The sequence below is a fragment of the Ovis canadensis genome, chromosome 1 (genome assembly GCF_042477335.2).
Source record: "Ovis canadensis isolate MfBH-ARS-UI-01 breed Bighorn chromosome 1, ARS-UI_OviCan_v2, whole genome shotgun sequence".
NCBI lineage: Eukaryota > Metazoa > Chordata > Mammalia > Artiodactyla > Bovidae > Ovis > Ovis canadensis.
This window is the reverse complement of record NC_091245.1, coordinates 160,764,067-160,778,209: the sequence shown is the minus strand read 5'-3', so window position 1 is coordinate 160,778,209 and position 14,143 is coordinate 160,764,067. Positions and strand designations below refer to the sequence as shown.

The 14,143-nt window shown below is 35.0% G+C and overlaps 1 protein-coding gene across 2 annotated transcripts in view; it reads right to left on the bottom strand.

Annotated features, from left to right (window-relative positions):
* The window catches only part of EPHA3 (EPH receptor A3), a 408,015-nt gene that overhangs the window by 19,270 nt on the left and 374,602 nt on the right, over positions 1-14,143 (bottom strand). For both annotated transcript variants that reach the window (XM_069578939.1, XM_069578950.1), the window contains exons 14-15: positions 6,749-6,898; positions 5,029-5,222 (exon numbers count right to left, since the gene is read on the bottom strand). In XM_069578939.1, coding sequence (XP_069435040.1) covers positions 5,029-5,222; positions 6,749-6,898 — 344 coding nt within the window. The remainder of the gene's footprint in view (positions 1-5,028; positions 5,223-6,748; positions 6,899-14,143) is intronic.

The window sequence follows — 14,143 nt, the reverse complement described above, 5'->3', positions numbered from 1 at the left end:
GCAGGCTCTTTACTATGAACTGCCACTTGGGAAGCTCTCAGGGCCCAGTGTAACACTTCACACAAAGTAAATGCTAAATAAATCTTCATACTGATACACAGTCAAAACTTCAAAGGTATTCAGGTCTCCTCTATTTACTCTACTTTTAGGAAAATGAATCAGTTACTGGAGAACAAACATAAAATTTACTCCAACTTCCTTTCCTTTCTCACCACTTCTTGCAACATCTAAGTAAGTTTTTAATCTGATACACCATGACCATCTGCTTAAACACATTCCCTACTTCCAGCAGTGATATTCACAAAGACACTCTCACTGGAAGATTCTCTGGGAATGTTTCTGCTATGAATCATCAACTCTAAGGAAGGTTGAAAAGTAAAATAATGCATTATAGTAAGATTTCTGTAACAGTATAAGAAATAAAATGTGCCATAAAATTAACTAGACTCAGGCAGACTCTGGAAAACAATATCCCTATAAAAATTGATAGAATGATGTTGTTTTTCCTAAAAGACTTTATAGACATAATTCTTTACAGTGATCCAAATAACTAAGTCATTCAGAAATTTGAATCCTTGGTGCCATCCACAAACTCAGATTGAGACAGTCTCCAAGTGTAATGAAGAGGAAGAGAAACATAAGATTTATGCTTAGGGGAAATAAAAGAAAATTAGGGTTAGGGTTAGGAGAAGGAAATGGCAACCCACTCCAGTGTTCTTGCCTGGAGAATCCCAGGGACAGGGGAGCCTGGTGGGCTGCCGTCTATGGGGTCGGACAGAGTCGGACACAATTGACGCGACTTGGCAGCAGCAGCAGTAGGATTAGGGTTAGGGGAAAATTATAAGCTTTTACCTTTATGACTAATGTCTGTAGAAATCCATATAATGAATAGGAAAAAGAACTGGAATGTTTTTTCTAAAAATTGTGTGTCTGTTGAAATGGAAATTTAGTATTATTTCAGCAAATACGTATTCATGTGTGAAACAGTATTTACTGAGTTTCGAATATCAACTTTGTAATACAGGGAAGCATAGCATCTGATCTCATTGGTCTTAGAGTTAATTGGAGGAATGAATACTTAGAAAATGCATACAGCTGAATTACAGTTGGGATGAAGAAGAAGGACGCAGTGGCCTGTAAAACAATTAATAGTGTTGACCTTTAAATCTTGTTGCCAGAGAATGCCTCAATTAAGGCATAGAAACTGCTTTCTAAGGGAAATGGACACAAAGAAGAATCTTAAGACAAGGAGAACAGCATGAGCTACTTACTGTTCTCATGTCTGACATGCTTTGACTTTCTGAAGGAACCTGAAGTTGGTCACTGAGGCAGGCTACCATACTATTTAGGTGAAAGGAGCTCAGGTTGAAAGGCTGAAATGCTCCCCACAAAGCAGTTGTGTAAATCAAACAGGCTTACATCTCTGCCTTAAATGCCTTAATGGGTTCCTCATGCATTTCAAAAAAATTCCAAAGTCCTCCCCATGACCTGGGTAGCCTCAAGTACTCTGGCTTCTGTTTGCCTTCTTGTGACAGACTCTTCCTTTCCCTTCTGTCCTTCCATTATGTTGTCCTCCTGCCATTTTCAAGAACCCTTTAGACTCATCTGCAGTTTATTTTTACTATACCTAGAGTTCTTTTTCTTTCCCCCAACCACCCCTTAATGATCGATCACAGCCTTTTATTTATTTCCTTCCTATAATCCATGCCAGTCTATTGTCTATTTGTATACATTATAGAAGAAGTCTATTCATCTTACAGAATGTAAACTCCAGGATTGTAAGAAACATATTTGTCTTCATCACTGTTCTCCAGCATCTGCACATGCCTAGCACATAGTAGATTAACATACAATAAATAATTGTTTAAAAAATGAAGAAGTTAATATTTCAATAAAAGAAAGGACATTGGAGAAGCAGGGATATTTAAATCATCAAAAAGAATGTAGATTTTTTTCCAAGTATAATGGAAATTCAAAATCGGTTATAAAGAGGTGACTAATTATATTGTATATTGAATTCTCCAGGCATGTATATATGAGTGGGTAGTTATTCCCTTCTCCATGGCATCTTCCTAACCCAGGAATTGAACCTGGGTCTCCTACATTGCAGGCAGAGTATTTACCATCTGAGTCACCAGGAAAACTTGACATATATTTATCAATATATAATTTATCAATATATAGAGATTGATAGGAAAATTCTGAAGACTCTGTGAGAGATGCTCGAAGTGGGACAATCATGGAATCAGGGGACACATTAGGAGACGACTGCAGTGCCCTAGGTCAGAAGGAGAAAAAGTCATAGGAGAGAGTGTTTGCAGTGAAAAGGGAGCAAAATGAATCATGTTGACACAGTGCTCACCTGGGTTGAAGTGCTGGAGGCCCAGAAAGTGGGGCCAAAATGGTTCTAATATTGATTGGGCAGATGTAAGGTGCTAGTGTACTGAACTGAATTCAAAATGCAGTGGGAGGATGAGATTATCAGGAGAACATAAAAGGATAAAATTTTGAATATTAAGTTCTGAAATGTCTGTCTTTGAGACACTTATTGTAGGAGTTTGGCTCTGAAAGGTGGTAGAAAAATAAGGATGTAGCTGATAAGAGATGTGGAATCAGCAGAGGTGATGTTGATAAATAGCCTTTTCTAAATTCCCTTGATGATAAAAATTACCTGAAGTTTTTTTAATCAAATGTCCAAATTCCACTCTCCTTTCCTGAAGATTCTGAATTAGTAGCTTGGGTTAGACCTGGATATTTGAACATTTAATAAATTCCCTCTAGTGATTCTTTTACTAGGGTAATTTGAGAAACAATGTCACAGAACATATTTTTATGGCAATAATCTTGCAGATATAAAGAGCCTGCTTATGCAGGAGAGAGGGAAAGAGGCTAGATACACAGGGGATGGAGAGGAGAGAGAGAAAGGCATTTGCCTCTGACATTGGAAGCATACTTCCTCTCTCTCTTCTAATTACAGGAAAGAAGGACTCTCCTCTCTTGTAATTATAGGAAAGAAGAACACCAGTGTGTTTTTGTTTTGCTGTTGGAATTTTCCATTTGATGGCTTGTATTTTCTCAATAAAGCATGTGGCAAGGGCATTACTGGAAAATTAAATGGGAAGAGGAATATGTGGAATCAGCTATGAAAAAGAATAAAATAATCACTGTCAAAAGTGGGAAAGAAAATTTTCTAAAGAAAAATAAGATATCTTGACATTGTTGCATGGCAACATAAGGTTGTCATTAATAAATTTATAAAGGCATTATCTGCCCAGCTGTGCATTTTAATGGCAATAAGAAAACATAAGCACAATTTCTAAAATTTTTATAGTGAATTAAGAAAAATATGTTCCCTAAAATTACATAGTTTGTGACAAAATAAATGGAATATATTAAAGTATTACATAATATATATTAGGATAAAAAATGTTCAGTTACTTTAATAAGAATGGAATAGTGAATTTAACAAAATTTGAATATGATAATATACAATGACATAATATGATCTGATATTAAGATTAATTTCACATATAGAATTGGGTTTTACTATCTAGATAATATTATATGAGCTAGTTTTTATATTGGTAGTGACCCTATGGAAATGGCTTGAATGCTCTTTTATGATATGGAAATAGTTGAAAAGGTATTCTTTTTGCTATTGAGTAAAGTTAAAAAAAAATGGCTTCAGGGTATAAAATGAGGATCGTATGGCTCAGGGAAAGGCAGGTTTATTATCCTGTTGGTTGTTAAACTGTCAGGTGGATTTCCAGTCTCATTCTGAAATTTAGGACAGAGATTCATCCTTGCAGGATAAGTTATCAGTAGTTTTACCTACTGGATATATATTAATAAATTCAATAGTATTGATCTCCTAAAAGTTATTTCTAACAAATAATCTATGACTCTTGTATACTTACATTAAATTTTGATGCAAATTCTCTTTATTCATTTTATTCAAATGTAATGTAAAAGCTGGATCATATATGCTCAGTATAATTGTTTCCATTAAGGTAAAAAATTACATACTCTAAGTGCATTAGCAAGCACTCTATCAAGTTGAAAGTCACAACTCTTAATACCTGTCAGTGAAAACAACAGATGTACACAAAAATAAGAAAATTCTTTCCTATAAGGTATTATATTGAATTTTTTATACATGAGTCACAGTAAATCATCATTATGCAATATGTATATATGTTAATTAATATTGGGGATTTTTGTGCACAGTAGGTGTAGTTCTTTTACTAAAACCCTGTAATTTAAGAACACATTATCAAAATGTAGAGCTGTTTTTCACTTATGTGTACAATGAGCATATAATTGACATTTCTCAAAACCATTAGGACAACTCAGTGATTCTCAGCTGGGAGGATTACGCATCAAGTCTGATGGACATTGTGCCCTCAGGGTTGCCTCATGGCTACAGTGTGTTGACATTTGTGTTGCTGTCCAGGGACACTGACATTATTATATTCTTAGCTTTATCCTTCACAGTATCTAACAAAGTAATTGGCACATAATATGGGTTAAACAAAGATTTGTTTAATCAAGGGAAAATGGCATTCTGCTAGCCAGTGCAATGGCTTGGTGGCACTATTATTATTTTTGTAATTTTATTTTAAATGAGGATTAAATCAAGACTGCTAGAATTACCCAACACTCTACATATCCTTTTTTTATTTGTTTGTTTAAGTAACAGAGAAAGAATGTTTAAGTTTGTTTAAGTAACATTGGAAAGAATCTACCTGTTCATGGTTTCTATTGTGCAAATACTGAAGCCTGAATGTAAACGTGTTTCTAGGTAAGATGCAAGTTAAAAAATATCAGAACTTTATCAGTGTCATTAAATAGAATGAGATTTCCTTCTGAAAGTGAAAAAACAAACAAACAAACAAACAAACATGTCTTTCTAATCTTGAGGAATATAAGTGTCAAAGTATGCAGTTGGGGGAGTGGAATAAAAAAATTAACACCTTGGAGATAAAAAAACAGTCATCTCAGAGGAGGATGTAAAATCAAATGTGTCACCTTGCTGCCGCACTGGTGATGATCTTCAGACTGCCTGGGTTCCGGATAAGCTTGTCCAGAATGCTGACAATCTGCTCAAACTTGGGTCTGTTGTTTCTGTCTTTCTGCCAGCAGTCTAGCATCAGCTGATACAACGCAGCTGGGCAGTCCATGGGGGGTGGCAGTCGATAGCCTTCATCCACAGCTTTAATTACCTGTGTGAGATGCAAAGTTTCCAGGGATTTAAAGACGTGGAATTTCTTTTATTGTAATACTTCTTTTTGGGCAGGTCACACTTATACGTATATTTCAAAGTAAAGTGAAAGGTTTTCATTTTAAATTCCTTAAAAGGATAACAGCTTATTAAATAAATATTCTTCATGTCTGAAAATGTTATATAAATAAGATCGAGACAGAGAAAGTGGATTTAGGAAAGAAAAGTTTGTACAGTAACTTTCTGGATTAAAATAAAAAGAAATGATCTATGATATGGGAAATTTAGAAAACTATAAAGAAACTCTTATGTGGTAATACATACTTCTGCGAAAACTATATATAAATGGATGAATGCAGAAAAAATACCACAGATTTTTAGTTATATCACAGTCCAAATGGTACCTCTCAAATCGTAGTCAGTTCCTTTGTTAAAAGCCCATGGCTTGAACAATTAAATGACTCTTAGTTAATCAGCATCTTAAAATAATGTAAAGTCATGATTTTCAAACATTACTCTGTATCAGAATCATCTGGAGAACTTAATACACAAATAGCTAATCTTTGATTCAATAACTCTGGGGAAAGTCCTGAGAATTTGCATCCCTACCCATTCCCAGACCTTGCTAAAGCTGCTGGTCCAGAAAGCACATTTTGAGATCCTCTGATACAAAAAGAATTTGGAAAACAGAGATGTGGAAAAGTGAGTCTGATTTTCCCAGTGTTATTATAAAACGTGGCTTGTTTGAAGAAGTTCAGAAAGGTTTTTATATCCAAATACATTAAAAGCAATTTTATATGTGGTGAGTAGGAAATGACTAAAAGCGTCTCAGCTTTCCTTCTTATGTGTCTTTGAGATCATGCTCAGTTTCTGGCTAAGCATAAAGAAAACTCTCTGTGTGCTGAATCCATATGCCAATAGCATCCTTGCACTAAGCATTAGCAAAGCATGACTTATAAAAACAAAAACCTTTTGAAAAATCATATCACAGTTGTAATAGAAAGTTAACGATTATTTTCTCTATATCGAGACTTCAATTTGTATAATTAACTTCATGTGCAAGTTTAATACATTATAAGAAACAACATGTTAGAGATTGGTTGTTTTGTCTGACTTTGGGAAATGCTATATTTAAGTAAACAAAATGTTGGCACAGATGCATTAATTGAATCTACAAAGGATGGCAGAGTGTATCTTACTAATGTTACACTGAGACAATTTTGTAGCAAAAATAATTCAAACATTTCTTGATATCTATTGGCCATTTTGTCAGGCACTTATTCATTACATTTTATTACAAATGTTTTCCTTTTGTCTCACTTCTAAACCCCTGCTTTAGGGAAAAATGTGAAGCTGTCAGAGCAACTCAATTAATATCTTTATAAGATTTGGAAACAATTTCGTTTCTTCTAAGTATTCTGTTTCAATGTCACAAACTGGGAGCCACCTGGTTTCATTATGCTCCACTTCCTTGCACAGCTTGATCTCTTAATCTGAACCCATAACTCATAGACTACAAATACTTACATCCTGATTGGACATCTCCCAGTATGGTCTCTCTCCATAGGACATCACCTCCCAGAGAACGATCCCATAACTCCATACATCGCTGGCTGATGTGAATTTGCGGTAGGCTATGGCTTCTGGTGACGTCCACCGGATTGGGATCTTCCCTCCCTTGGAACGTAAAATCATATATACATAAACAATCAATGACTAAAACATACTATATACATTATCATCTGAAATCTGACTGAATTTGTTGGGGCGTTTGTTTTGTGAAATGGACTATGGGTTTCTTCTGATATATCTTGATGTTCATCTATTCTAATAACAGCGAGTGAGTGGCAAAGGGAAAAACATTTGAAAATTGCTAAAATGCTGACTTTTTAAAATCAGTTATGGCACATTTATCAGTCATCTGTAACAACAATTTAAAGTAGATAGGATATATCATATATTAGAGTTAATTGAGGTGGATGTGTATGCTTAGTTATCAGTGGTGTCCGACTCTTTGCAACCACATGGACTGTAGCCCGTCTGGCTCCTCTGTCCATGGAGGTTCTCTAGGCAAGAAGATTGGAGTGGGTTGCCATGCTCTCCTCCAGGGGATTTCCCCAACCCAGGGATCAAATCCAGGTCTATTAACTGAGGTATCTCAAATCAACATTTATTGATTTAATAGATTTATGCATGAACAAACAGAGCTAATGTTGACTTGTAAAGAATTTATATCACTTATTTACACACAATTTCTTTTAGGTATTTGTTAATTAAATACATTGCAAATAAAATTATACATCTAAAAACACTTTAATATATCAATCATCTTAATTAATTTACTCAGTGCCTCCCTCTACCATTAGCCACTGAAGTACCCTCCATGTACAAGGTAGGCACCATATGAGCTAGAAAGATTATAATGATTACAATCTGAGAATTTACAATCTAGAGCAGATATTGCTTCTATGAGTTATGGGAGATATAAATGTATAACTCCCATGGAATTTGCTCTCAGTTTAATAAATACATTTAATAAAGATGTGCTGAGTAGTAACCATATGGGAAGTATTACGGTAGTCACTTTGGGTGAGACAAGCATAAATAACACACTGGCCCTTCTGTTTGGGAAATATCAAGCTAATAGTAATGAAAATTAGTTGTTGTGAATAACTAAATGCAGGGAGAATTAAGTGTCTAGTGCTTCACATCTGAAACTTTACAATAGAATTGTCTTGGGCTCGTGCTGATTAAAACAGAAATTCTGATTCAGTAGTTCCAGAGGGTTGGCCAGATCTGCAGGTGATTTGGGAGCTTTTTAGAAATCAGATCCTGCCTGCCTTGAGAAAGAGGACAGTAGTGGAATGGCTGTGATGCAGAACATGGAGCCAAGTTTCTCACTAGAGAAATTGAGGCGGTCACATATGAATTGAGCCTTGTAAATTGCACCAAATTTTATATAACTAGGAAAAAGGGGTAGATTTTCCAAAGAATTCATATTATCAAAATATTATACTACATTCATCAAAGTGTGTTCTATTGACGTTTACCTCATAGGACTTCACTGCTTCTTAAGTAATGCTTGAGGGTGACAATATATTGCTTTGGAGAAATGAATTGGTGACTTGGGAGGTAAGTTATTAACTCTCATTATGCTTGAATTTCCTCATCTGTTATTTTGGAAACTAACAGTTCATAGCATCATTGTGAGGCTAAATGACAAATTTCAGTAAAATCTCTAGCATAGCTCCTGGCATACAGTAAAGCCTCAAGAAACATTAGCTTAATACTACCATACTTTTAGAGAAATGGCATAAATCAAAGCACAGAGGAGGAAAATATATGTTCTGGAAAAACAGTTTCCAGTGTGGTAATACTACAGAAAATGTGGAGACATGTAATAGGAGAGGATGGCAAAAGGTCGAATTGGCTTTAATCACAGCAACATTGAGCAAGTGCTGTCCTTGAGAGGAGAGTGGCATGTGCGATTGGAACTAGCTCAGTAAACTGCTTGACACTTTTCTTTGATATTTTCACACAAGAGAGCTGTTCAGAAAGAGTAGTGTCAGGAGGTCTTTGAAGGAGGTCAGGCTTACACGGGGTTTTGAAGGATATATGCAACTGGAGAGAAGTGAGCACAAAAAGGAGGACTGAGCACAGCCTTCTTGAGATGGTTCCAGCCTCAGGGTTGCCCATGATTTATACGAGTACAGTAAAATCAAGTTGGAAAGATGGGGGCTGGACTATGAGAGCTTTGGGAGTTAGTGAGAAACAGTATAGAGCTCAGCGTGCATTGGAGTAAAGATGATCCAGAACCAGACAGAAAGATAAAACACTATGGAGAAGTCCCTCCGCTGTTCACCTGAAACTATCACAAAATTGTTGGCTAATTGGTTACACTCCAATTCAAAATAAAAAGGTTTTTAAAAAGGGCTTATTTTCTTAGAAGTTGCCCCTTTATTTTCCATCTCACTTATACTCATTTATTCATTCTCATTTTTATAGTTTGTATTCTTTTCAACAAAAATGTAAAAGATCCTTTTTTATATTTAAATTTGGAGGGCTTTTTCCCCCGGGTCTAATATTGCCCTTCCTCTGCCAATACATTCAATGCTAATAATAATAATCACATTAAAAAAAGAAATTAACTTACTTGCACCTGCCAAGACCAAGTTTGGATTTTAAGGATTCAAGATTTCAAATACTATCCTATCATTTTGATAAAAACAGAACTACACATGTGACATGTAACTGAATCTATTCAGGATGCCAAAAGGAATTAAAGGGCATGCATTCTTTCTCTTTTAAAGAACTCTGAGAATTAACAGAAGTCAAACAAATTGTATTCATGGGGCAAAGAAAAGATAATATTTAAAAATCTCAGCTGAAAGTCTTATCTTTGCTACAGAGCCTTTGCCATTTCCTTTCCTTTGCCCAAAACAATTTACTAGTAGCACAAAAATTGCACTAAAGAAAGAAAGCTTTCCATGTTGAAAACTTTGTATCTATTAAGAAAATATAAGGAACAGATATGTGTCACCTTATCAAGATCTCTTGAAATAAAAATGCAGACATAAAGAAAAAAAATCCAAACCAATAGATTGATGACAGCCATAAACAAGGTGTTTTAGACTGATTGGTTTTGCCCTGAAAATGAAATGATAATCATACATTCAAGATGCTCATCCTGCCCCTAGGCAGCCATTACTGGATGAAGAAGAGAATGAAGATGATTAAGGATTATTGATTAGCATTCAGGGACTTTTTGTCATTGGCAATAGATTTATAATGTACATAAAGCAACAAATAAAGTGTCTAATCTTTAATAGAGCACTCAGTAATTGTTTTGCCCTTTCTTCCATTCCAATTCCCTTCAAATGGCATACTTTTACAATTTGTTTAAAGAATTTGATAAATGAATATATGAAGGAAAGCTTATTGCCAAGTATTAATACAAACTATTCAAATTTATCATTTGTTTTTATTGTTGCTAAAAATACAACAGAGTAAGAAGAGTTTTATAAATTTTTTACTTTTTCCGTGATCAGTGAACAACTTGGCACTCTGTCTTCAAATGAGAGAAAAATAAGCCAACATATTCATAGTATACACTTAATTAGAAATCAAACTACAGGAGCAATTCTGAGCTCATAATATTGTAGAGTTTGAGGAAGGATGAGTGTCCTGTTATTACAAACTCTTTAAATTGAACATTGTAGTTTCAAATACTTTATAGTCAAGATTAATAAAATAAATTTGAATAGTAGCTTTTATCCTATGAAAGCGTGTTTGTTACTTGGTCATGTCCAATTCTTTGTGACCGCATGTACAACAGCCTGCCAGGGTCCTCTGTCCGTGGTAACCATTCCCTTCTCCAGAGAATCTTTCTGACCCAGGGATAGAACCCAGGTCTCCCTCACTGCAGGCAGATTCTTTACCATCTGAGCCACCAGGTAAGGCCTCTTGTCCCATATATTGCCATAAATAAATTGTGACCAAACTATCATTTGAAATCATAAACCTATGAAAAGTTGAACAGGTTATAAAGCTAAAGATAAAAAGCATAGGGCACACGAGTCTGTGCTAACTGCTGAGAGCAACTATTTTAGATATTATCTCGCACATGCGCAAAACAGGCACTCAGTAAATGCTCATTGACTTGCATCGAATTCCCTTCTTCTTAAATACATGCTATTGTTTTTTCTTGGGAATCTTTTGCTCCGCCTGTTTTTTAAGAACTCGAAGACTTCTTGTTTGAACAGCCTAAAATGTGAATTTATTGGTGCAACATTTCAGAACCTTCTAGGCTAAGATGGTGACTCCATTTTCTGTGATCCTTCTACTACTTAATTACCCTGACTAGACCAGGATGTCTAAAGGAGTCACTGCCTTTCCTCCTTCCTCTCTGCATCCCCACAGCTTAAAACAAGAGTCTGACTTTTTAGCTCTCAGATTAGGATTAATTACTTTATGAATTTAGAGTAGCAGATTTTACTGGAGTCTGTGATAATTTTAAGAATTAAAATTACACAAAATTCATTTTTTCCAGAACATATGTAAATGAGTGAGAAAATATATAACATAATAATAGTTTAAAAAATTACACAATTTTTGGATGTACTCTTCTTTCTCTCATCTACAGTTTAATAATGCTTTTAGTCTCATGATGACAGGAAATATAAGAATTGCTGAGCATCAATTTTTCACAGTATCTATAAAATTATTAAACTATTGTTAGGGGAAACACAGACTGAAATTGCTCACCCTGGCCAGGCACCACAGTAACCATTTGCCAGAGTTATTTTATGACTAAGGTCCTGGTAAGGAACATAGAACTAACAAGCAACCGCCAACTAAAAGAATTTGGGAAAAGTCAAAAGTTTCATGTGCCTTATCAACTTCAAAGAATCTTCCTCACTCAAATCTATCTTGATTGAGTGTGCCACCAGGAAGGATCCTGAGGCAGAATCATTGGCCAGACACAACCCAGAAGCTAACCCCGTCGCCATAAAACCTCAGTCTGCAAGCCATATGGCAGAGCAGTCCTCATAGGTTCCCTCACCTTCCTGCTCCCCACTTGGGTGTCCCTTCCCAATAAAGTCTCTTGCTTTGTCAACACGTATATCTCCTTGGCCAATTCATTTCTGAGTGGTAGACAAGAGCCTACTCTCCAGTCCTAGAAAGGGCCACCCTTCCTGCAATATTGTCTCACAGGATGTTGTATGGACTAAGTATTTTAGAGTTTTCAGAATGTTATAAAGATTTTTATTTGACTCTATAAACTATACATCCTAGATCAACAGTCTCAATATTAATGTTGTAGGAATTTTTCCATCCTAAAAATATCACCAATAATTTAATAAGCATGTTTAATCTATGCACATGATTATTACTTTATTCCTTTGTGCATTAGGCTAAGTAAAATCTTAAAACATGAAAATAATTATGCAAAAGATAGATTCGAATGCTGACTAAAAATATGCAACATATTTACCTGTAGGTGAATGATTATTTATGAGTTTATACCCATGGCATTTTAAAATTGAAATCAAAACATGAAAAGTAAAATGGTCATGTTTAATATTTAAAGCTTTGAGTAGAAAAAAAATTTTAACTTTCAACAGTTAGATCAAAAGCAACAGAGAATAAAATTTAACAAGAATAAAAAGATGTACTATTTGTTAAGCTATGTGTGATATATCAAAGTTCAACATTATAGGTGACCTGATGGCAGATGGCTAGTTGTTGCATAGTTTTTCACAAATGGCAGTGTATTCCACGTTATCCTCTGTAACCTGCAGTCTAGTGTGGACAGGAGAAGTTATAAAGTATCTGAGAGAGATATTTGATCCCAGCTTTCATTCTTTACACATTCTTTACACATGTTGGGTAACTTTAGATCAAAGTCTATATATAGGAGCAATTTTGACATTCTAGACCAGATTAATTCTTTGCTGTAGGGGCTGTCCTGTGTATTGTAGTATGTTTACTAGCATCCTTGACCTCTACTCACTAGATTACATCAGTATCTTTTCAATTGTGACAACCAAATGTCTTTCGAAATATCAAATATCCCCTGGAGAGCAAAACCGTCCTTATTAGAATAATATTGTTTTAGATTATTTGCAACAAATCCGATCAACAAGGGAAAATGATTCAAATGAGATCCAGGATTTAACTGGATTTTATGTAGACCAAGTGATATCCTTTCTTTTTTTCTTTTTTTTAACCATTAGCACAAATTTCACAGATATTTTTTTACTTCTGTTCTAGTCCAGAAAAGGGCCAAGTTCATCAAAGTTAACCTTCTGATATGTGGATCTTGGTAAATATAATCGCATCCCCTTGAGATTTTTCTATTTTCTTTTTTCTGTCTTGTTTCCATTTTTTAATTTTTTTGAAAAGAAGCTAACTTTTTATTGTTAGGAAAACATAGTAAGCATCAATTTCTTGTTAAATGGAGGCCTCAATAATGAAAAACTTTGGTAATAAATAAGTTTTTCCTACAAAAGCAAACACTATCCATGGCTACAAAACATAAATGCCATTGCCATAGTAAGACATTGGATAAAAGTCCTTGAGGGCTCAATTTGGTTCTGAAAAAGGGTTAAAGAAGAAGCTGCAGCCCATAAATTTTAATTTAGTCACACTTCATGATAACTCTCTCTGCCTTCAAGCTGAGCATCTGTAGATCTGAGACTATCAAAATAAAATTAATTTAACATACAAGAGTCTGACTAACAAAATTTCCTATAAGTAATGCATTGCAGAATTTATTTATATTCCTGCTTCTGATTGGACCACAATTCCTCTTCCTTAACCCCTCCCACTTCAACAAATTTAAGCTCACATTGTTTGACTTCTATTTTTTTCTTCTTTTTCACATTAAGAAATTGCCTTTTCAGTTTATACATGAAGGGAACATTTTACATTTTTAGATGCTTACCAAACACATCCTTCAGTGAGCTATCCCCAAATTTGGATTTGATGAGACAAATGATGTCATCATTTGGCATACTGCCTTCCTGACACAGTAAAACTTTCTAATGCAACTGTTATTAATGAGCTAAAACTTTGAAATCAGTTGGCAATTTAGGTTTTGGTTGGTAAAATGCTACTAGGCATTCAGAAAAGTAAAGTGCCAGATAGTTTCTATAAAAGTAATTTATGAGGATGCACTTTTTCACAATATTTTAACAGATCATAAAATGAAACATTTACTTAAGGTGGTCTTTCTACCCACATGTAAGCTCCCCAGATATTTCTGAATTTGAGAAAAGTCTCCAGTTGCCTGGAGCAAGCCCAGATGCATAGCATATGGACTGTGTATAAAACCTCAATTGCAGAGGAACCTCCAGTCCAAATTCAACAGAATTAGAAGTTAACGCTTGTTCCCCATATTTACAATACCGAACCCAGAGC